Source organism: Podarcis vaucheri (genome assembly GCF_965113315.1).
Source record: "Podarcis vaucheri genome assembly, chromosome: 5".
NCBI classification, from domain to species: Eukaryota; Metazoa; Chordata; class Lepidosauria; order Squamata; family Lacertidae; genus Podarcis; species Podarcis vaucheri.
Window position 1 is genome coordinate 82,830,309 of NC_138763.1, and position 23,654 is coordinate 82,853,962.

At 42.6% G+C, this 23,654-nt stretch overlaps 2 protein-coding genes across 4 annotated transcripts; both read right to left on the reverse strand.

Moving 5' to 3' along the window:
• Nucleotides 1-1,102: 1,102 nt before the first annotated feature.
• Nucleotides 1,103-7,771, reverse strand: LOC309532574 (mannose-binding protein-like). Of its 2 annotated transcripts, XM_082222985.1 has the most exons (5): nt 7,656-7,771; nt 6,568-6,742; nt 5,129-5,236; nt 3,326-3,409; nt 1,103-2,119 (listed from the first exon to the last, which is right to left on the reverse strand). In XM_082222985.1, the coding sequence occupies exons 2-5, from the start codon at nt 6,731-6,733 to the stop codon at nt 1,746-1,748; spliced, it is 732 nt and encodes a 243-aa protein (XP_082079111.1). In that variant the 5' UTR covers nt 6,734-6,742; nt 7,656-7,771; the 3' UTR covers nt 1,103-1,745. The 2 variants fall into 2 exon arrangements, with proteins under 2 accessions (XP_082079111.1, XP_082079110.1); XM_082222984.1 differs by lacking the exon at nt 7,656-7,771 and having other exon boundaries at nt 6,568-6,983.
• Nucleotides 7,772-11,742: 3,971 nt separating this feature from the next.
• Nucleotides 11,743-21,601, reverse strand: LOC309532931 (pulmonary surfactant-associated protein D-like). 2 transcript variants are annotated; one of them, XM_082223727.1, is made up of 6 exons: nt 21,378-21,601; nt 19,011-19,141; nt 17,396-17,512; nt 15,226-15,309; nt 14,206-14,689; nt 11,743-12,522 (listed from the first exon to the last, which is right to left on the reverse strand). In XM_082223727.1, the coding sequence occupies exons 1-5, from the start codon at nt 21,401-21,403 to the stop codon at nt 14,316-14,318; spliced, it is 732 nt and encodes a 243-aa protein (XP_082079853.1). In that variant the 5' UTR covers nt 21,404-21,601; the 3' UTR covers nt 11,743-12,522; nt 14,206-14,315. The 2 variants fall into 2 exon arrangements, with proteins under 2 accessions (XP_082079853.1, XP_082079852.1); XM_082223726.1 differs by having other exon boundaries at nt 11,830-12,522; nt 19,011-19,192; nt 21,378-21,599.
• Nucleotides 21,602-23,654: the final 2,053 nt, after the last annotated feature.

A 23,654-nucleotide genomic window follows, 5' to 3' on the forward strand; every position in this document is an offset into this window, starting at 1 on the left:
CAAGTGGTGAGAGTTATGCAGGCCATACCTTTTGTCAGGCAAATTGTTTAGATGTGCAGTGAACATCTCTTTATGGGAACGAATTGTTGGAAGATTGTCCAAATTGTGAAACTCATTCACATTTGATCTAGGCAATTTCCATTCTAGACAATTCCAGAACTGAGGCGGGGAAATGACTCATCTGCCCCTCCAGCTGAAGGAGGGACCAAATTAGATTTGCTTATGAAGAGAACTATAGGAATGATTTGGAAACAGAGAGTGAGAGACACAGAGAGGAGCCAGGAGCTGCAAGCTGAAAGACCTCTTTGGTTTATAGGTATTCCACCCCCCTCAGTTTGATGTGAGGCAGTGGATTTGCTAAAGACTTACTTTACAATGTTTGTCTCGGCCTTTGTTCTACTTGTATATTTGTTAATAGCCTCTAAATGCCAAATGTGTCTAAGGTTCCCCATTCCTGTGAAAAACCAACCACTTTGGTGCCAAACCTGGGCAACATGCATGGGCAACTAGAGAGATATAATCCTTCCCCCAAATTGAGAAAATGTGCCAATCTCAAAGGAATTCTGTAGAGAATGCCTGTAGGGATTTTCTACTCTAGGACCCACTAAATTAGTTTCAGACTTGGATTTGCTAAAATCAAATTGACTTATAGAGTCCTACATAGCTTGAGACCTCTTTCATATATACCTAAGCCCCTAGAACATATATGGAGGCCCACCTCTATGTGACCTTTCTGTCTGAACTACAGGAGATGGCCAAAAGGGAGCGAGAGGGTTGTTGCCTAGGGAGGCTTGCCTGCTAGGTATGCTAATTTCCTTGTGATCTGAGCCTTAAAAAACCATCACCTGAAATATGTCAGTCTCTGCTTTTATGGTGGTTGTGTTTTGCCCTATGAGATTTGTTCTAGTTCTCAGTATGATTAATGCAGGTGACAGTGGGCATAATTTCATTTACTCTTGGTTCTGATTTTGGGTTGCTTTGTTCTAGAACCAACCAGAGTCCTCTGCAGCATGTACTCTCAGTGTACCTGTACTTAGAAATCAATTAATATACATTTCACACACTGCATGTAGCACTCTAGACACAAGTATACTCTAGCTACTCCTAAAACATATGGACTGTTTTACTTATTCATCACATGGCTGCAATTACACCAGAACAGAATCTAGTACATGAAAGAGATTCATGAAAAACACAGCTTTAAATTTGTGAAAACGACAACAATAAAACAGAAGGGCCTTTGCAGGTGCACATCTAGGCATAGATGAGGCATGTTGATGAGGTTAAATGGTTTTCCACAATTAATAACATATTTGAATATTCTGCAAATTAGACTAATAGGGTTCATGGGTGGTGGTTTTGCATATGGCACTCTTCAGCCTAAAATGGCACATCCGTCATTGAGGTTGGCAGACTGACAGGAGTCCCCTTCCCCAGGTCGAAAGTGGTGCAATAGAAACATTGTTGCCCTCTCTATCATTCGGCTAAATATGTTTTGCAGCTTTTTGTAACATTTCAAGAAGCTGGAAAGCCTTTTGACCAAAGATTACTGTGGCACAAAAGCAGCTGTGTGTGCAGAGCAGCAGAAAATAATCCTTCTGCCATACTACTTTTAGCTATCTTAAAAACCACCTCTCTCTCCGCCTCAAACTTAAAAACTGCAAATTTGCTGTGCCATTAAGTTAATAACTGTGAGCACAGGCACCCACAGGGTTAAGCCTCTTTTGGGGGTGGGGGTGGAGAAGTTACAGTTCACAAACAGTCAGTGTTTTCCGTTCACAATCCAAATCGTTCCACTGTCCATCCTCAACTATTGTAACACAGTCCTCTTTATTACCAGAGTTATTGGGTTCTCCTTGTTTCCAATTTGTGTAACTTAGGGCTGCCCCATTCACATACACAAATCTCCCTTCAGTTTGGATATCGTTGATACCGAGAAAAACAATCTTCGAATTCCTCTTTACTATTTCCGCCAAGGCTGCATTTTCCGCTGCGTTCTTCGGGGTGGCAAGAGCTGCACCTCCATTTTCACACAGTCTTTTTCCATTGGAGTAAGTTAGTTCTTGACCAGTTGAAACAAAAAATTTCTCTCCGACTTTCACCTGCTGCAACATCACAACTAGACAGAGAGAGAAAAGCACAGCACAGTGAGAAGCACATGAGAAATAATTGCGGGCAACCTGAATAGTAACTGTTTCACACTTACCCACATGGGCACAATCCATCCAGAGTCAAGCACTTTAAACTACTACCAATTTCAATGGTAGACAGTTGACTATATGCTTCCCAATGAAATAAATGGGATATAAAGGCAATTCATTCTGGATAAGCCATGCCCTTTATAAACCTTCCCCAACTTGCTGCCCTCCAGATGTTTTGGACTGCAGCCACAACTCCCATCAGCCCCAGGTAGCATGGCCTGTTGCTAAGGATGATGGGAGTTATAGTCCAACAACATCTGGAAGGTTCCAGGCTGTAGGAGGCTGCTCTTTAGGTTCATCAATATCCATGTTATGTACTGAGTTGAATAGGATCCAAACTGCAGCAGTCTGATTGGTCCTAGAACAATGCAGCAATATGATTGGTTGGCAGGAACCACCCAATCCTGCTCCAGTTAGAAGTGAATCCACAACCTGATTGGCTTACAGTAGAATTCCGGAATTAGCCAATCATGTGCAGCCCATTGTGTAAATAGTGTATATAAAGCAGATACTGTGAGGGGACTTTCATTCATTCCTCCTCACCACTATGAGCTGAATAAAGAGCATGAAATCACTTTGCGACTCTGAGTATATTTCAATCCAACACACTGAGGAAAATCTGTCATTTTCCTCCACACCCCACCCACAATAATCAGGGCTTTGAGTCCCATTGTCCCACCTCAAAAGCAAAACAGATTAGCACCCACTCAACCCAAATTTTGTTTTTTCACACATACAGAATGTTGAACAAGCTGATTAATAAAGGATCGATTTTGTTGGTTGTAAAATCTGCATGGGATGACATGATCACCTCACTTTTAGCGTGGAGAGCATAACCTGGCTCTAAGTAATATAAAGAGATGAGATGATAGTAGAAAGTTTGCAACATATGAGCTATTGGCAACACAGACTGACTCCTTTATATGGGCAAATCTTAGTTAGGCCCATTTGTACTATACATTGAAAGTTGTATCATACCATTTAAACAGTTAGGGCTTCTCCCAAAGAGTCCATGTACACCTCGCTATTAGCTTGTTTTTGCACTCGCACTCACACACACAACACAAGCAACCATTTAAAAACAAATATAAGCACAAGCATTGAAAATGCATATTCCATCTTACTCTTTTTATACTTGGTAAGGTCAGCTTGAAGAGTTTGGATTTTCTTTTCCAAAGCAGTTAATTGTTGTTGAGTAGAAGTAATGGCTAAGGTGAGAAAATGAAGATATGGTTCATATGGTTAAGCACAAATGATTTATATTGGAAAGTTGCCACCCAGACCCTTAACAATTCCTGACTCTGTACTACCTGCTGTCCTTTGTCACCCGTGTATCAATTATTTTTATATGACATTTATATCCTGCCTTTCTTCCATAATATAGCTGAAGGCATTGAGGGTCCCAGGTGCCCTAGTCAGGGACTGACTAGATCCAGTCCTACTTAGCTTCAGCCAATGTTCCTGCATTATGTGCCTTCAGCCCATTCCTTGGGGCATAAATGCTCACATTCACAAACACAGAAGCCCTCCTGCCTAAAAGAGAGATGCAAAATATAGTGAAGTAAGAAGAGAGATAGGGACCGCTTGTTCACTGGGGGCAGAAGCAAGAAGCATCAGGCATGCACTTGCCAAACTGGTGTTCTCATGATGTTTTGGACTACAACTGTGGCTGATAGGAATTGTAGTCCAGCACATCTGGATGGTGCCAGGCAGATGAAGGCTGAACTACAGGAAAGGAGGGGTTTTTTTTTGTTTTTGTTTTACTAATGTTTAATCCAATTATAGGACCAGTTCAGCAGCAGATTAAGCTGCATAGAGAGGTCTGTGACTTTCTTGGAAGCATTTCTCTTGGGCTCCTGTTGTGGTCCTAAAGCAGTGATGGCCAAACCTGGCCCTCCAGCTGTTTTGGGACTACAACTCCCATCACCCCTAGCTAACAGGACCAGTGGACCAAGGATGATAGGAATTGTAGTCCCAAAGCAGCTGGAGGGCCAAGTTTGGCCATCACAGTCCTAAAGGATCTACATTGGTTTCTGGTATGTTTCCAAGCAGAATTCAAAGTGTTGGTGCTGACCTTTAAAGCCCTAAACGTCCTTAGCCCTGTATACCTGAAGGAGCATCTCCACTTCCATAGTTCAGCCTGGACACTGAGATCCAGCACCGAGGGCCTTCTGGTGGTTCCCTCCCTGTGAGAAGCAAAGCTACAGGGAACTAGGCAGAGGGCCTTCTCAGTTGTGGTGCCCACTCTGTGGAACGCCCTCCCATCAGATGTTAAATAAATAAACAACTATCTGGAAGACATCTCAAGGCAGCCCTGTTTAGGGAAGTTTTTTATGTTTCATGTTTTATTATGTTTCCATATGTGCTGGATGCTGGTTGGGCTGGGGTATAAATAATAACATTATTATTAATAATTATTATTCCTGATTTACAGTAGATTATCCATGGAGTACTTTCAGATTTCTGTGGTTCAGTTTATACATCCAGCAGGCTCAAAGTGCTTGCTCTATGTGGGTCTGCTGCAGCCAGGTTCATGCTGTGATGGTATGAAGACATCATTGTATGAATTGTCCCTCCACATTAGTTTATCCACAAGCCACTCCTGTTTAAATGACGATGGCATCTTTAAAAGGTGCCACTTGAATAATGGGGAACAGGATGGCTCTGAATGCCCTAACCCCATTGTGACACTGGTTGACATAAATGGTGCTTCTACATGAACCCACTGATGTATTCTCAGATGCAATGGCTTGGGGGCCACAGGATACATTTTGGCCCTATGATATTCTAAGTAAAGCTTTCACAGAATAATAATTATCATGCAAACCATTCACTGGCATTCACAAAGAAGCAGTTATGTTGGTCTTGAAGTGTCCATTCATGTCTTTCTGAAAGCAAAATTAAGCACCAGAAAGTTGATTTCTTACCTGCCATTTCTCCCTTTTGTCCTTTCTGGCCTGGGGGCCCTGCAATTCCAGGCAATCCAGGAGGCCCTGCCTTCCCAGGAAAACCTTGTTGGCCCCTCACTTGGACTCCTTGTGTTTGAGAAAAAGAAACAGCTTTTGGATACTATTCCCCCGTAACAAACAGCCAACAAGGAAAAAAGGTCACTTTAAATAATACACATTCACACTCCTGATGGCAGCCTTCATGACAAGATGTTCCTAGCGCTCACCTTGTACTCAGCTGATAGTTGTGATTCTGTTCTGATGCCACTGCAAATCATCACAATTGTTTATTATCCTCCTGGTTCCTATATATTTACCCTGCTCACTCTGTTCCCTGACTCCCCACCAGCTCTGCCTAGATTTGCTTTGCTCCACAATCTCTCTTCCACTACACAGTGCATACATGCACTCACCACATAAATACAGACCAGGCATATCTCCCTCTCCTGCCTCCTCTGTCTCTCTCGCACATTTCACATATACACAGCTTCACATAAAATTATACCTTCTGCCTCTTTCCCTCCCCCAGACAATGCGCTCTCCCCCCCCAAGTGCATTACTCCCCCCATCACATAGACCCTTCTCTCTCTTCCCAAGAGGATCTCTGCACTACAAATCCGCCTTCAAGCTTCTGAGAAGCTCAGTGTGTAAATAGGTTTAGAACTGGTTGCTCCAAGCTCAGACCGCATGGCTCTAACAAGCCTTTCTTGTGTTCCTATACTAATAATGTAGGAACTTTCACTAGTGTAGTTAATCCAAGTTTTATTGCCTGTGTGTTCCAACTGATGTATGGAAAGCACATGAACCCAACCTTTGGAGAGTTTGCATGTAAGCCACTTTTAACTCACCAAGCATGTGGTCTTTTCTATGTTAAGGGAAGAGAGGAGTTTTGGAACTCACAAGGGGATATTTCAAAGGTCTAACAGCCTATATTTACATGCTTTACTTTCCTGCATATGTTGCGATTTAAAATATCTGCTAGGGTTTGCTCAACAAAGAGTATCAGCCCAAAACTGGGATCTTGGCATCCAGGAATCCTCCCTTTTTAGACCTATTTTTCCCTTACCACCAACAGGGACAAGGAAAGCTGTTTAGTCACTTCTCTCTTCCATCTCCAATGCTCAAAGAAAAGAGCTTGGAAAACTGCTATGAAGTACCCAGCCACCACTCAAAGCAAAAACATCCAGGGCTTGCTTTTCAGAATCATGGAGACAGTCTGCACCCATGCCTTTTGGGACCTTGGAAAACAGTATGACGTCAATGTAAGCAAATAGAGGAAGGGTGGGGGAGAGAAGGGTTAAATACATAGCAATGTGTAACCACCCTGCCAAGTCACACACATACATGAGAAACCCAGCTGAGATATAGATGAGCTATCATCAGGTGCCAAAGATTACCATATAACTATATGGAGATACCTTGGTCTCCCTTCTCTCCTTTGGGACCATCTCTCCCATCTCTTCCCGGTAAACCGGGGATTCCTGGGTTGCCACATGCCATTACTGTGCAAGTGTTTGTTTCAGAATCAGCGGCCAACGCCAGCGATGTTCCCAGCATCAGGGCGATGAAAATTCGAAGATACATTGCTGATACCTTAGACAGATAACCAGTTGAGAGGAAATTATTTTGAGATCTTTTAGAGGTTGCCTATGGCCACTCTGCTGTTCTTTCTCTGCCAGTGAGAGAGGACTCTGCCTTGGCCTCTTAAGATGAGACTCTCAGAAAGCCATCAGCCCACCTGTCGGTGTGTTTTGCGCCATTGAAGGACATTGGTCAATTTGAATTCTGAACAATTGTTACTTTACCCAAATGATCTTGGTGTTATAGCTGTGTGAGACAAATGCTGTTGGTTGGAGAACTACAGTTCTGGTAAATGAGCCACTGTGGCTGCTTGAGGACCATAAAAATTTGTGTCCTGGGCTTTTCAGACTCATCTACCCATGTACTATCTGAGACCAAAGGGGCACATTGGTTGCCAGATGTGATTCCCCCCCCAGCTCTCCTACCCCCACTACTATAAATAGTATTTCAGCTGTCATACTAAAACAGATGTGTCAGATAAGACAAGTTTATCTGATTAATTGTCTGCCTTTGAACCAATCCATTGCTTAATCAAATAAATTTAAATAAATGCCCATATTACGAACTCTTCATCGCCAACAAAATAAAGCCTGTTGCATATTGTAAGGAAGACATTTAATATTTTATTTGCATTCCCTGTCACAGGCAAACATCCAAAAAACATGCCTCTAATTCAGTCCCACAAATTAAAGCAATTTAAAGTGGAATGGTAAATCAACTAACAGCACACTTCTAGATTTGTCTATTCCAAGATAAATTCTATTGAATTCAAACTTTCTCACTCCCAGGTAAATGGGTTTAGGATTACATTCAGGCTTATTTTGAGAATGGGGAAACAGCAGATGGATTAAACTATTTTGTAGAACTGGAGGAGTTTAACAAGCAAAGTTTTCATCCAGCATTAATCTGAAGCAGCATTACTTACCGGTTCCTCATATGTTTCCTTGATCAAATGAAGCAGCTCAGCTGATTTGAAGAGAGATGAAGGCTAGCCAAGAAAGGGGAGGATTTCTGTTTTGCTTAGAATGGTGGGGGAAAAATCAGTAGAAAAATCCCATAGATAAGTATGTTTTATTTTATCTCTGTGGATTGCAAAATTGTACTTTATACACCAGCACTTACTGGCACGACTGCATGAGGTGTTTCAGCATAACCTTTCCCCCCCAGTCAATTTACTGGAAAACAGGGACAAATTCTAGAATTTGCCCTTTCATATAATCACTGGAAGTGCTTCTTCCAGCAAATAGATCTACAGACATCTTATAGAACTGTGATACAGAAATCTGTTATATTATGCATTATAGAGATACAGAAATCTAAAATGCTTTATACTTTTTGCAGCATTATTAGAAAGGTTGGGCTGTCAATCTATAACCATTTTTGAACCTTCTGATGAGTTTGTTCAGAGTAACCTTCCTTGTAAGCTCTCAGATAAGTAAGATAGGTGAAACCAAAGGGAAGTAAACATGTTTTTGTTAAAACCATCCAAGTTTCCCAAAAGTAATGATGATTAAATGCACATATGACCTCTCCATGCAGTTAAGCAGAGTTCCAGAATATCTGGAGAGGCCATAAAGCTCTTTGCAAAAGATTAAGCTAGCAGTGAACAGTAGCTTTAAAGCCAGTTGAAACTGAGGAAAAGAGGGTGGGTGGTGAACAGATATCTATCCTCGTTTCAACACTAGGCCCTGTTTCCAGTCACAGAGGATATTCCCTTTTCAGAAAGGCTGGATGTAGCTGATGCCATCCTAGCTGTTACACCAGAATCTAAATTGGAACCTGGGAAGTATTTTTTCTTTCTTTCCACCCTGAGAAGTGTTTTGGAACCTAAGGCGAAAACACAAGAACAAAAAGAGCAAGTTCAAGCAGAGTGGATGGCCACACCTGAGAAAGAAGAAGGGTGGATCTACACTCATGGTTTATAATGTTAAGGAAGGGTTAAGAAATGGTTTTCATAACATAGATGGACACATTGTGTTCCGCTTTTAATGTTCATAATGCGTTATTAAAATGAGACACCAGAGGGCTCTGCAGAGCAACCAGGAACCAGCAATAGGGAAATGACGTTTTGACAGACAAAACAAGGTAAGAAACGCTTTTAATCTACAAGTCTGCCCTGTAACCTTTTAGAATGATATATCTAATATACCATTCTAAATAAGATATCATTAGATATTAGATATATCATTCTAATAAAGTTAAACATGTCCCTTGTAGATCCAAGCAAAGTAAAACAAAACCCATTATTCTTCATTGAGCAGGAACATCTTAGGATCAGGCACTGTCTGGAAGTAGGGTGGCTGTGGGTCCTACTTTACAGAGAACCACCCTTTATTGGAAAGGGTCCCCTTTTGGAAGGGTAGCCTGATTCAAGTATAAATCACCATAAGGATGGAGAGCAGGGACCCATGAGCAGGTAGCAGCACCCTGAGCAGCAGACTGACACAGCTCGCCTGATCAGTCTTCCCCACAAGCCCACCATGGTGAGGTGTGCTCTGTTTATATCCAAATTATTGCAAGTTTTTTGCAAATGTGTGTCATCTTTTGTACTCTTTTTTGATGACATGTACATGGCTACCCCAGCTGAGGGACTTTCATGAATGTGGAGTATATCACAAAGTATATCACAGGGTAACAGATTAATAGAATTGCAGAGTTAGAAGGGACCATGATGGTTATCTCCTCCTGCAGTGCAGGAATCTTTTGCCCAGCATGAGGCTCAGACCCATGACCCTGAGATTAAGAGTCGCATGCTCTACCGACTGAGCTAACTCAGAGTTTTCAGGTATAACTGAACTAACCGGCAATAATACAAAGGCTTCCTTCCCACTGGTAATATATATTTTGTCTCCAACTTTATTTACCACTCCTGTCAAAGCGAAGGCAGCATAAGAGAAGAAAAGTAATGGTTTATACAGTCAGATCTAAGGATTATTCACACGCATGCACATTAGGCAACAGAGGTTTGGAATGGAGACGAGAACATCTTGGGACGTTGTCCCACAAAGCTCAGAATGTTTAGCAGCAACCTTTTTTTCCTTCTATTTCAATGTTCATGTTACATGATGGGCCACCATAGTCTCAACAGGGGTTTGGGCCTTGAGCTTCTCAAACAGCAGCTCTTCATAGCAAACCACCTTTGAAACCAAAAAGGCTTTCTAAGGTAGCTTGTGATGTTTGCAGAGAATCTGCTCAAGCTCTTTGGACCTTGGCCCATGTTTGTTAGTGACAAATATAATCCATTGTCATTGCCATGACACACATCACATGGAAAGAAGTGTGTGTGTGGGGGAATAAAATAAATGCATGGTAACCATTCTTACACATGCATGCATCAACTAGTTCATCTTGTGGTCCCAAGTGCCAGAAATCTATTATTTTAATGACTGTTCCTTAATTCAAAACATGTTAGTTGCTCAAGAACATAGGGCAAGTTCCTTCTTTCAGAGACCTACCACTCCAATGTGTAGTATCGAGAAAATATCAGGTTCTGAAATGCACTTTAGATTTGAAGTTTCAGGTGGATCTAAGGCATTTATTTGTTTAATTGTAGAATAACTCTTCTTGTGTTTTTGTTTGATCTGTCAGATGCTGGACATTGGAGTGGTTTTGTTTTGCTTCTGTTGTATATTTGTTAAACCTTGCAACTCAGAGAGAGGAAAAGACTGGCACTCTCAATGGAGTGTTTTTCTGAGGATGTCATGAGATGACAGAGATAACAAAGATGACCTTGAGATAACCTAGGGTTGTCCTTACCTGAAGTTGGCCTTACAGGGGACATGTGTTTGCTGATGAAAGTGCAATGCTCCTCAGCAAGATAGGGTGAGTATTTAGGGCTTTAACTTATAGTATTGTTCAGTCAGAGGGAAGATCTGAAAGACTGATACAGCTGACTGACTCATAATGTAACTCTGAAGGTGGCATCATAAAGTACCAGGGCTTTTTTTTCAGCCAAAACTTGCTAAAACTCAGTTCTGGTACCTCTCAGGTGGGCATTGTTGCCATTGTAAGAGAACAAAGTGAGTTCATGGTGAGTTCTGCGAGATCTCTTTCTAGAAAAATAGCACTGTATAGAACCATGTTTGATTCGTTCATTATGGCTGCACTTTAGTTCTTACTCATCACTGGAGTAAGTGTAGGAGAAGACGGTTCAGGCAAGAGGGATGACATGGGCTGCACCAGGCTGTATAGATTAGACAGGTGTGGAATGACTAATCTGTACTATATCCACATTTTAGAGCTGGCAATGTAACCCAGTGAACTATGCCTCCATTGACAAGATTACTTGCGAGTCTCCATATCTTGGCAACAGGTTCTTTTCACAATCATAGTACCCTCAGGGATCCAATATCCTTTTCCTTGCAAGGTCTGTGGTTTATAAAGACATCTCCATTGACCTAATGTCTGGCAATAATACAAAACATTTGGGATTACAGCTAGAAGGCAGTTTAAAAGCATGGATTTTTTCCTCTCTGCCTTATGCAGCATACTTTGACAATGCAAGTTGTCACAGGAATACAAAGAAGGATAGATATTCTGCTATGCAAAGTGGCCCACTTTTCCTAGGTTTTTCTGTATCCCCAAACTGGTGAGCAATAAGGTCCTGCTTCTGATGGTCAGAAGTTTAGCAGGGCTGTTGGCCTGGTTGAAAGGAGTCAACAAGAATAAGAAAATATTCCTCTATGCCACAGGAGCGGCAAGGATCCTAATTGCTAAAAACTGGAAAAAAGAAACTGTGTCAACAAAAAAAGAATGGCAAGACAAACTGTTAGGGTATATTGAACTGGCTAGATTAACAGAGGCAATTAGAGATCACACTAGACAAGAGTTTCAAAAAGGATGGGGGAAATGCAGAGAATACTTCACAAAACAGTGCCCCAAAATACATACCTGGACTTGTTTCGATTAATGTCTGCAGGAGACTTTGTGGATATTTAAGTTATAATTAGAAAAATCTTAATAATTATTCATGAAGGAAACAGTTTATAAGAAGTAAATAAGGAGGCCAGGTACAGGATAAAGGAAGTCTTTTATTTCGTTGTTTGTATTGTTGTATGTTATGCTCACTGTATGTTATGTTCACGTTTAATGAGGGTGGATTGTGTATTGGGGGGTGGGGGTTTATGTTATGTTGTAAATAAAATTCCAATAAAAATTATTTGAAAGAAAGAAAGAAAGAAAGAAAGAAAGAAAGAAAGAAAGAAAGACAACAAGAGATAGCTAGTTCTGGAACAACCCAACCTATGTCCGAGAAACAAATAGCACAAACCTGGAAGAAATGTCAGAGTCAGTAGCCTTATGGGATCAACTGGAAGTCTTTTGGCCTCTTATGTTGGTAGCTACAATTACCGCTGACCACCTGAAATGATGGTGAGTGTTGTTGCTCTGCTATTTCTTTCTTCAGCAAGCTCCTGTGCTGGTACAGAGAGCAACGTTCCTGAATCTGAATACTAGAATCACTGGTATGATTCCTTGAGCGCCTTATGAAGTTACGCCATGGTCTGAGCTGGAGTAGCCTTTGTTATATGTTCTTGTGCAGGTGAGGAACAATTCCTTGAATTGGGCTATAGAGAAGAAAATGGCAGTTTTGCATTTTGGGGACTGGTTGAAAGGGCATGTGGGCGTTCCAGTGTAGTTTCCTTGTTGTTACCATGGGGATGGATGTTGCCTGAATGTCTGTGTACTCATAGCATGTATTTTTTATTCTTGGACATGCTTTACTAGAAATCACAAGCCTCACATTAAATTTGCCGTATTCTTTCTGCACACAGTCAGGTAAAGGAAAGTAGCATCTTGAATATAATAATAATAATAATAATAATAAATTTTATTTATATCCCGCCCTCCCCAGCCAAAGCCGGGCTCAGGGCAGCTAACAACAATCAAATAATCAGTCAAATAATCACACAATCTAAAATATTTCATTATAAAATTAATTAAATCAAATTGATGGCAACCAATTATGCAGAATTATGTGCAGGTTGCCAGAGGAGGGAGTCAGGCTGCGCCCTGACCAAAGGCCTGGCGGAACAACTCTGTCTTGCAGGCCCTGCGGAAAGATGTCAGGTCCCGCAGGGCCCTAGTCTCTTTTGACAGAGCATTCCACCAGTTTGGAGCTGCAGCCGAGAAGGCCCTGGCTCTAGTTGAGGCCAGCCTAACCTCTCTGAGGCCTGGGACCTTGAGGATGTTATTATTTGCAGACCGTAGGTTTCTCTGTGGGGCATACCAGGAGAGGCGGTCCCGTAGGTACGAGGGTCCTAGGCCGTATAGGGCTTTAAAGGTTAAAACCAGCACCTTAAACCTGATCCTGTACTCCACCGGGAGCCAGTGCAGCTGGTATAATACCGGATGAATGTGCTCTCGCAGCGAAGACCCCATAAGGAGTCTCGCCGCGGCATTCTGCACCCACTGGAGTTTCTGGGTCAGTCTCAAGGGCAGCCCCACGTAGAGCGAGTTACAATAATCCAGTCTGGAGGTGACCGTCGCATGGATCACAGTGGCTAGGTCAGGACGAGAGAGATAAGGGGCCAACTGCTTAGCTTGGCGGAGATGAAAAAATGCCGCCTTTGTTATAGCTGTAATCTGCGACTCCATAGAGAGGGAGGTATCGAAGATTACACCCAAACTCTTAACGGACGGTGCTGGCACTAATTGCACCCCCGCAAGAGATGGGAGTTGCCCCCCTGATCCCATATCTTCCCGCCCCAGCCAGAGGACCTCTGTCTTCGAAGGATTTAACTTCAACCGGCTCCCACGTAACCATCCAGCCACAGCTTCCAGACATCTGGTCAGTGTGTCTGGGGCCGAGTCAGGATGGCCATCCATCAACAGATAGAGTTGGGTGTCATCAGCATACTGATGGCAACCCAGCCCAAAACTCCGGACAAGCTGGGCGAGGGGGCGCATAAAGATGTTAAAAAGCATCGGGGAGAGAATTGCACCCTGAGGCACTCCACACACCAAGGAGTGGCGTGATGACAATTCCCCCCCAAGCGCCACCCTCTGTCCCCGACCAGAGAGAAACGAGTGCAGCCATTGAAGGACTGTGCCCTGGATCCCCACGTCGGCAAGGCGGTGGTCCAGGAGTTCGTGATCGACCATGTCAAAGGCTGCTGACAGATCTAGAAGAATCAGCAGCCCTGACCCGCCTCGATCCAGCTGCCTGCGGAGATCATCTGTTAGGGCGACCAGAGCCGTCTCGGTCCCATGACCAGCGCGGAAGCCGGACTGGAATGGGTCCAGAGCAGATGTTTCATCCAGAAACCTACCAAGCTGTTCAGCAACCGCTCTCTCAATCACCTTACCCAGGAATGGAAGATTCGAGACCGGGCGGTAATTGGATAGATCTGAGGGATCTAATGATGTTTTCTTTAAGAGCGGACGCACCACCGCCTCCTTCAGTTCCCCTGGGAATATCCCGGTGCCAAGGGACAAATTGATGATATCCCCCAGGGGGCCCCGCACCTCGTCTGGACACGCTCTATCACTTGCGCAACTTACCCCTAGAGGGGTACTGAATTTTGAAAGAATTAGAACAAACTATTCCTTCACCCCACAAACATGGCCACCCCTGCACCTCCTGATTTTAGAATTCACAAATGACTAACCACTCAAGCGTGCAGCCTCTGTCATGCCATTTGCCATCTTGATGCATTTCTACACAGTCCTCGTTGCCAAGATTATTTGGTTCTCCTGGGGCCCAGTTAGAGTACCCAATGACATCGCCATTCAGGTACTCAAACCTGCCTTCTGTCGCCATGTCATTGATCCCAAGGACTGCTCTTCTGTTATACCAGGTCACTATTTTTTGCAGGGCGCTGTTCTCTGCCGCATTCCTTGGGGAGGCAAGTGCGCCACCCATGCGCAAGCAGGTCTCACGCGCAGCATCATAATCACCTCTGGATCCATCTGTTTTGAATACCTTCTCACCAACCATCACGCCGTTGGGGGCAAGGAGAACTAGAAAGAGACAGGATTGCAAGGCTTTCAATCTAATACTGTAAAACGCCAGGTGCATTGATGGTACAGGCAGCATTTTATATTTCAGTGGAAGGAGAAAGGTTCTCAGTGTGGTTTAAAGCAGAGGAGAGGATGGGAGTAGTGGTTGCACAACATATGGATGGCCATCGGCCACGGGTTCCCCATCACTTTTGTGAACTCAAATTGCATCAATAGTAAACTTGAGATGGCAAGAGCTGAGAAGACTCACTTTGTAGGTGAAGATTAAGGTATAATTATGATAGATATATAATTTTATTTTTTATTATGATTATTATAATTGATATTATTAATGTTCTTATCTATCTGGTTCCTCTTTTTCCCTTTAACTTTTCTTGTTCTTTTCTCTTTTAATTTTGTCTTTCTGATCCTATTTGTTCTAGGTATTATTTTACTGTATCGTGAAAACTTTAATAAAATATTTTGGGGGGAAATAGTCAACTTGAAGCTATATCAGCCTATTTGAACAAAAGCAAGCAATAATTTACCTTTCTTACCTTTTTGAGTTTTGGTGATGGCAGATTTCAAACCCTCCAACTCTGTTTCCAAGCCCCTTATTTGTGTTTTAAGGCTTTCCAGCTCTGAATGAGAAAATAGTTGCATTAGATTTCCTGATCAACTGCAAATTCCGGAAGTGAACTTTTTCAAAATATGTATGGATAACAATCTATGGCCAAGCTTTCATGTAGCTACAGAGCTGGCACAGAGTCCCTCATTTGAGAACAGTGCACCTACTGTAAAACTATAATGTGCCAAGTGGTCCTCAGTTGCTCATTCTTTTAGGTTATTCAAATATTTTTTTACTGTACACAAGAAGCAGAATAAACTTCCTCCTCTTTAAAGAAGTCGAAGGGCGTTTGCCAACAGAAACAATAGCTATTCTGTTTTCCAATGTTCAGTATTTCTCTCCTGTTCTGCCTTCTGTAGGAAGGAAATGTAATACAAATAGTTTTTGAGCTCACTTATCTTGGCTGGTTCACTTGGAAATTTTTCTTCAGGTGCAAATTTTGTTAACTTCCTGGATGGCGAGTTGAACTAAATGCCCTCTTGTTTGGAGATGGAATTAAAATAACCTCATGTTAATAATTGCAAGTGACAGATTTGTGCGGCCAACTTTGGGAAGAGAAAGAGGTTTTTGTGGAGAGGCTATGCAAGTTTTTGCCTTGCAACAAGACAATAGTAGGTCCAGCTGAAGCCCTCTGGGGAAAGGGGAAGGGAGAGGACTCAGAAAAACTGCCAAGAGGTTTTCCTCTTAGGATTGGGACAGTGTCTGCTGTGGAGTTTCTTTTCTCCCAGAGCTCAGAAAGTGCTCCTGTCTAAGGACCAGTAGCCCTGTGTGTTGGCTCTTAAGATTGCACCAATAATAATAATAATAATAATAATAATAATAATAATAATAATAATTTATTTATACCTCACCCATCTGGCTGGGTTTCCCCAGCCACTCTGGGCGGCTTCCAACAGAATATTAAAATACAATAGTCTATTAAACATTAAAAGCTTCCCTAAACAGATGGCATCTAAAAGTCTGGTAGTTGTTGTTCTCTTTGACATCTGGTGGGAGGTCGTTCCACAGGGAAGGCGCCACTACCAAGAAGGCCCTCTGCCTGGTTCCCTGTAACTTGGCTTCTCGCAGCGAGGGAACTGCCAGAAGGCCCTCGGCACTGGACCTCAGTGTCCGGGTAGAACGATAGGGGTGGTCAGTATTTGGATGTGGCTTCTCTTTTTGCACACACTGACATCACCACATCGGGGGAAGAAAGCCGACAACTGCCCCCCCGCAGAACCCCTAAGTGAGAAATGTCCACATGTGCACACCAGATTAGTAGTAATCAGGGCTCCCCCCCCCCAGCTGGAACTTGCAGGAACTTGCGGGAACTCAGTTCCAACACATCTCAGGTGAGTGCCATTGCCAATATAAGAGAACAAGGGAGGCGTTCATGGTGAGTTCCGACACTTCTTTTTCAAGAAAAATAGCAATGGTAGAAACCATACAGAGGCATTTTATTTTTTAGAGGAAGAGAGTTGATTCAGAAGGAGAGAGCATCTTTCCTCATGGAGTTATGACTGGCCCAGAAACCAAAGGGATATATTTCTTCCTCACTTCTTGACTTTGAGAAGTGTCTGTGGACTTTCGGCCTAAACTTCAAGTCTTTGTATCACTTTTTTTGCTAATCTCAATATGAGGTGGTTTTGAAATTCGATCCTCAATGTACTTGCACATTGTAGAAGAAAACACTTTCTTCCAATCTATTTGATTGGAGCAATTGTAATTATGTTAATACTTTTCTTGCTGATTATGTGCCAGTTATGTGTTATACAGTGACACATTTCACTTTGACCAAATAAAAACATAAGGAGGTCAAACAATGCAATTGATATTGGATGGACTACTAGCTCTCACCCTTGATTACCTCACTGGGTTATTCTGATAATAAATGAGCAAAATGGTGTCAATTGCTTTGTATACCGAAAAAGAGCAGAATGAATTGTTGTCATCATCTTTGTCCTCCTGGTACTTTGTACATCACGGAAAAAAAAGTTTAGCCCCCCCCTTTAGATTATAAATCTCTGGTAGGGCTCATATTATTTCTTATTTTTGTACAGTGCCTAGCTGTGTTGTTGCTGATGACAATAATAATAACAACTGACAACAACAGCTTTTACCTGGAAGATTACTGTTTCCACTTGATCCCTTTCCACCTATAGAGCCTTTATCTCTTTCTGAACCAGGAATGCCAGTTGGTCCTGCTGGACCCTGTAGTCCTTGGGGTATTGGTAATCCTATAAAGAAGACCCAAATCAGTTAACTGATATGCGACTTAAAAACAACAACAACTCTGTTTTATAGTGCCTATCATTTGAGGTTACGTAGACAGTACTCCACACTCTTTTGTCAGAACAGTTACCTTGTCTCCAATGAGATTTTACTTGAGAATTGTGCCTCAGAGTTCTTTGGCTCCTATACTATTGTCCGTTAGTTAAGTGCTGATACCATAGTCCTCCATATTCAGGCATTTATTAGTCCTATCTGTGGAAGGGCCACAGAGATGTAGGGAGCTGGGAAGCAGACCAGCCTCTTCCTGCTTTGCCAGTCTGATTGGCTCCAGTACCAGCCACCAAGAAAGCAGATTGGTGCAGTGTTCATAGATCACAGAAGAGTTGGAAGGGACCCTGAGGACCAACCCCCTGCAATGCGGGAATATGCAGCTGTCTCATATTGGGGATCAAACTTGCAAAGCTGGCGTTATCAGCACCATGCTCTAACCAATGGAGCAATCCATCAGTTGGGATAGCTACCAACTATCCAGCTATCCCTTGGCTTCCCCAGTCCAATATCAGAAGCCTGGTACCCTTTACTAGCCTGAGCAAAGGACACTCAAGTGCACAGAACAGGGTGAGCGGCAGGACCTGCGTAGGGCCTGGCAAGGTGGACTGAGAAGACTGGTGGGTTGCATTTAATCAGTGGGCTGCAAGTCCCTCAACCCTTCTGTAGCATGTTCAACACCAGCTTGAGCATTGTGGCAGGAGCTTTTCGCTTATTTGATCTGCTATATGTGTCTTTGTCTGATTTTAGTGCATGTGATGAAGTAGCCTGTGGTTTACCTAAATTACAGTAGCGCTAAACCACAGAGTCTAGGGCTTGATAATCAGAAGGTCAGCGGTTTGAATCCCCGCGGCAGTGTGAGTTCCCATTGCTTGGTCCCTGCTCCTGCCAACCTAGCAGTTTGAAAGCACATCAAAGTGCAAGTAGATAAATAGGTACCACTCTGGCGGGAAGGTAAATGGTGTTTCCATGTGCTGCTCTGGTTTGCCAGAAGCAGCTTAGTCTTGCTGGCCACATGACCCGGAAGCTGTACGCCGGCTCCCTCGGCCAATAAAGCGAGATGACCGCCGCAACCCCAGAGTTGTCCGTGACTGGACCTAATGGTCAAGTGTCCCTTTACCTTTATGTGTCTTTGTTTTATTTTAGTGCATGTGATGAAGTAGCCTGTGGTTTACCTAAATTACAGTAGTTAGATATTCTAGCCTTATTACTATATTATCATAAAATAGTTCTTCTGGACATTGCTGCTATAAGGAACAGGAAGCTGCCCTGTCCCCCATTTCCTGTCACAGGGGCTTTGATCTTGTCGTTAGCTAAAAAAAGAGCCCACACATACTTGCTCCAAGCTTGTATATGAGAACAGAGTGGATCAAGCTTATATAGAAGTTATTTACCCCATATTTACCCCAAAGTGCACAAAAAGAGAGTGCACCCTCCCCATAAATGTTCTGGTACCTTGATCTCCCTCTTCTCCTTTTGGTCTGGTCTCAGCAGATGCACATATAACTAATGTACAAGCATTAGGAACCCATCCTGGCAGAAAAAGCCTTGGAGCAGAGCTGGTGGTTCTCTGCAGAGAGGCTCCCCTTACCAATGGAGAAAGTATTAGAAGTATCAGCATGGTCTGGATGTATGGTCTAAAGTGGGGACAGAAACAAGCACAACGTCATTAGAAAAGAAGACCACTTAAACTCTGGGCACATGCATACCATACACTGAAAGCACATTTCCAGCGCATGGTTTTCCCCAAAGAATCCTGGAAACAGTAGACTGTCACCCACAGAGCAACAGTTCCCAACACTGTTAAGAAACTACAGTTCCCACAATTCTTTTTTAGAGACGTGTGCTCTAAATGTGCTTTAAATTTATGGTGTGGGTGTGACCTTTATCCTAATTAGCAGCTTCTGATTTTAAGAAGGAGATGGACAATATTGGAACAGATATGGATTTTCAGGATTGTGATTTCAGGTTCTGATCTGGAAAGACAAGGTTCAGCAAACATTGCTTGATGCCCTGTTGAAAGGGGAGAACTAGGGGAAACTGGGACCTTACAAAAGAGCAAGTTGGTGACCCAAAGATTAGAACAAGAGCCCAAAGGTCCTTACGTGTGGCACAAACAGGAAGTACCGCAAAGAATTAATTCATTGCTGAGTCAGGCGAGGTGTGCAGTTTCAGCACCATAGTACACCAGCCTGTTGTGCCAGTCATGTTATAACTTGTGCCACCTGTTTTCTACAGCCTTACCATGTAAGGTTTGGATAAAGAAAATAAAATTATAAGTATCTGTAATATGCATCGCTGCTTTCATCAGTGATGCCCAAGTTTTGGATCCTGAAATCTCCCAATTGCATCCTTTGAGTTCTGTGTGTCAAAGCAAACAGGCTGTGATTCCCCCCCCCCCCAGACAAATCATGCTGTCCTACAAGAAACTATTATCACTAGCAATAAGGGTTTACTTCCTACCCCATTCTTGTCCCTGAGTGCTAGCATGGTCAGCTGCAAAAGAGGGCTGGGCTCCTGTAGTTTTAATAGTCGTGCAAAAGTGGGGATTTCAGCAAGTGTAAATTGCATGCCTCTATCAGCTATCAACAACCTCAGGTATGCAGATGACACAACCTTGATGGCAGAAAGTGAGGAGGAATTAAAGAGCCTTTTAATGAGGGTGAAAGAGGAGAGTGCAAAATATGGTTTGAAGCTCAACATCAAAAAAACGAAGATCATGGCCACTGGTCCCATCACCTCCTGGCAAATAGAAGGGGAAGAAATGGAGGCAGTGAGAGGTTTTACTTTCTTGGGCTCCATGATCACTGCAGATGGTGACAGCAACCACGAAATTAAAAGACGCCTGCTTCTTGGGAGAAAAGCAATGACAAACCTAGACAGCATCTTAAAAAGCAGAGACATCACCTTGCCAACAAAGGTCCGTATAGTTAAAGCTATGGTTTTCCCAGTAGTGATGTATGGAAGTGAGAGCTGGACCATAAAGAAGGCTGATCGCCGAAGAATTGATGCTTTTGAATTATGGTGCTGGAGGAGACTCTTGAGAGTACCATGGACTGCAGGAAGATCAAACCTCTCAATTCTGAAGGAAATCAGCCCTGAGTGCTCACTGGAAAGACAGATCCTGAAGCTGAGACTCCAATACTTTGGCCACCTCATGAGAAGAGAAGACTCCCTGGAAAAGACCCTGATGTTGGGAAAGATGGAGGGCACAAGGAGAAGGAGACGACAGAGGATGAGATGGTTGGATAGTGTTCTCGAAGCTACCAGCATGAGTTTGACCAAACTGCGGGAGGCAGTGGAAGACAGGAGTGCCTGGCGTGCTCTGGTCCATGGGGTCACGAAGAGTCGGACACGACTAAACAACAACATCAGCAACACAAAGGTGAGGAAACCCTGTCATCTGTTGCATCTGGCCACCCTACAGAATACAGATGTATACTTTCTCCAATCCAAGTGAATGGGTGTGATTCCTTCCTATGCAAAAAAGCCTAACTTCTGCATCTCGGGGAATTGCTGAAGTGAGAGTGAAATGCTGCCCTATCTGGGGCCTGGCTGCAACTCCTATGCATGCTTGCATGGGACTAAGTTCCACTGAGCACAGTAGGACCCTCCTTGTACAGAAAGAGTACCAAGAAATATAGCACAGCCTCCTGGGGGCCCTGCAATATATGGTACCTGTTTCCACCTTCCCTTCACTCCCATTATAATCACAAGCATTTTGCTAATCTATACAGTAATCAAATGCATTTAGAGTATTTCGGTCCAATAAGTCCCTGTTGATTTTAGCACACTGAAAGAATAATATACAATCATTTATACCTGTTAGGATTCTTTGTTTGGTCCATGTTTGGAGTTCATATCAAAAGTCCAGTCCCTTTGTAATTTCCGTTTTGTTCCACAAAAGTCTTAGCAAGACTAATTTAGGAAGGCATTCAGGATTCCATTTATAGACCAAGGGTTATGTAACAAGAGCTCATGTTTCTTATGCAAAGCATTTTAACCATAAATATTTTGCTTCACGATCGTCAAACTATCAAAGTAGGTCTGTTGCTTTCAAGTGGGACTTCTCAAGAGCATGGTTTCCGGGTTCCTGCTATAGACGCTGTTAATCCAAGAAAGCGAAACACAAAGGAAGTATTGTCCAGTGGTGGTAAAATACATGCAGAGAACAATGGAGCTTGCCACTTCAAAGTAAACAATTCAAAACAAATTGTTAACTCATTACTGAACAATTTACAGTACTTGTTAAGGAGCAATCACGAAAATCAATCCACTGGTGGTAGCAAGCACATAATATTTGTGGCTTGGTTTTCTGTCTTGGGGGTGCTCCACTAATGGGACTTATAGTCACTTATAGTGGGAGTGTCAGGCAGTAAGCAAGTATTGAGATGATGTATTCCGTGTGATTTCTAAAATTCTGAATTTTACAGTGGTTAAAGACCCAGGCTTGACCTTGTTATCATTATTTTGAGGAGCAAATAAATATATTTTATTTAAGTGATTAATTAAAATCCATTTCCGGGAGTGGCCCAGATACTGATCACATTCTTATGGAGAAGAGATTGTTAACTGTGTAAAACTGGTATGATAGCATTTGGATAGCATTTGCACTTGTAGGCAAACTAACACAACAATGCTATAGTAGTCAGAGGTGACATTACCAAATATAGTTTTTATGATAACTGGTCTCCATTTCTTTCATTAATTCCTCGTCCAAAGAACCTAGACTACCTTCTGTTTACTGTACGTTTTGGACAGGTATGTTAGACCAAACATCTTGATATTCCAGATTTTCTTTATTTAGACTGACTCTTTCTAAAGTTTAAAGGTTGTGCTAATTTTATAAGTATGTTGTCATAATCAATACTATATGCTTGGCTTTTGTAGATAACATTCTTTCAAAAGTTTGTCATGAGGATGCACAGTTCACATGTATTTCCTCTCTCCCAATGTGATCTTTGGAATGTTTTGATTATTTTATGCCATGCTTACTGCTTCCTAACATTTTGCACTTTTTGAAACAAAAAATTCAAGATCTCTAAGAGCTTTACTGTATAAAGTGAACAATTGTACCCCCTCCCCTTTCTAATATCATCTAAAATATGTGAATATGCACAATATGTACACTGTTAATCTATTCTCTTGTTTAAACTTACTCAAGTCTTTGGCTCCTTTTCGTACACCTCATGCTTGTAGCTCTCTCTAATATTTCTCAATACCTACCATGGAACACAGAACTCCAAATGAGGGACAATGCCAGGATGTTAAAGACTTGAAATCTGAAAGTCCTTCAAAATGCTTTCTGAGGGTTGGAATTCCAAAAAGTGTGTGTGTGTGTGGGGGGGAATTGTTCCAAGGTTCAGAGTTCCAAAAATTCCTGAACACTTGTTCCAGGGATAAAAATTCCAAAAAAGGTATGACAGCTGGAATTCTGAAAAATGCTGAAAACATGTTTCAATTAATCTGAAAATGCTGAAAAAATAAATAAAAATGATCTGAGGGTTGGAATTCTGAAAATACCACAAAATGCCTTCTGAGAGTCAAAATTCCAAAAATTCATGGGAAAGTATTCTGCATGTAGCAATTCTGAAAATTTACAAAAGGTTTAAATTCATTGTGATCCGATAAAGCGTGTTCACATCAAAAGAGAGCACGTGTTGCGGTTGGGGCCGAACAAAACCCCATGTTAGTGACCAGGCCAAAGTGGGCTAGAGGCCGGGGAACTGATTGGAGGAGGTTGTTACTGGGGCAATTTGGATGTTGCCAATTTAGGGGTGGGATCAGTGGCTTTATAAACAGGGTCCACAGCTTTCTCTTTCTCTTTTGCTGTGGACACCGGATCTATCTTTAGCACCGGAGCGATTCAGCAAGAGATTTCGGTCGTATAAACCATTTTCCCCCTCTTTTCTCTTCCTTACCCTCTTGTTCTATCTTTGAGTTAACCAGGGTAATTAATTTTGTTTTTTCCTTTTCTTTATCTTCTCTTACCCTCTCCTTGTGGCCCTTGGTCGCCGGTGGGGGGGGGTGCGGGACCTTCGGTCCGGCTGGCTTACGGCCCGCTCTCGGCCGAGCCGTGGGTCAGGCTTGGGGCGATTC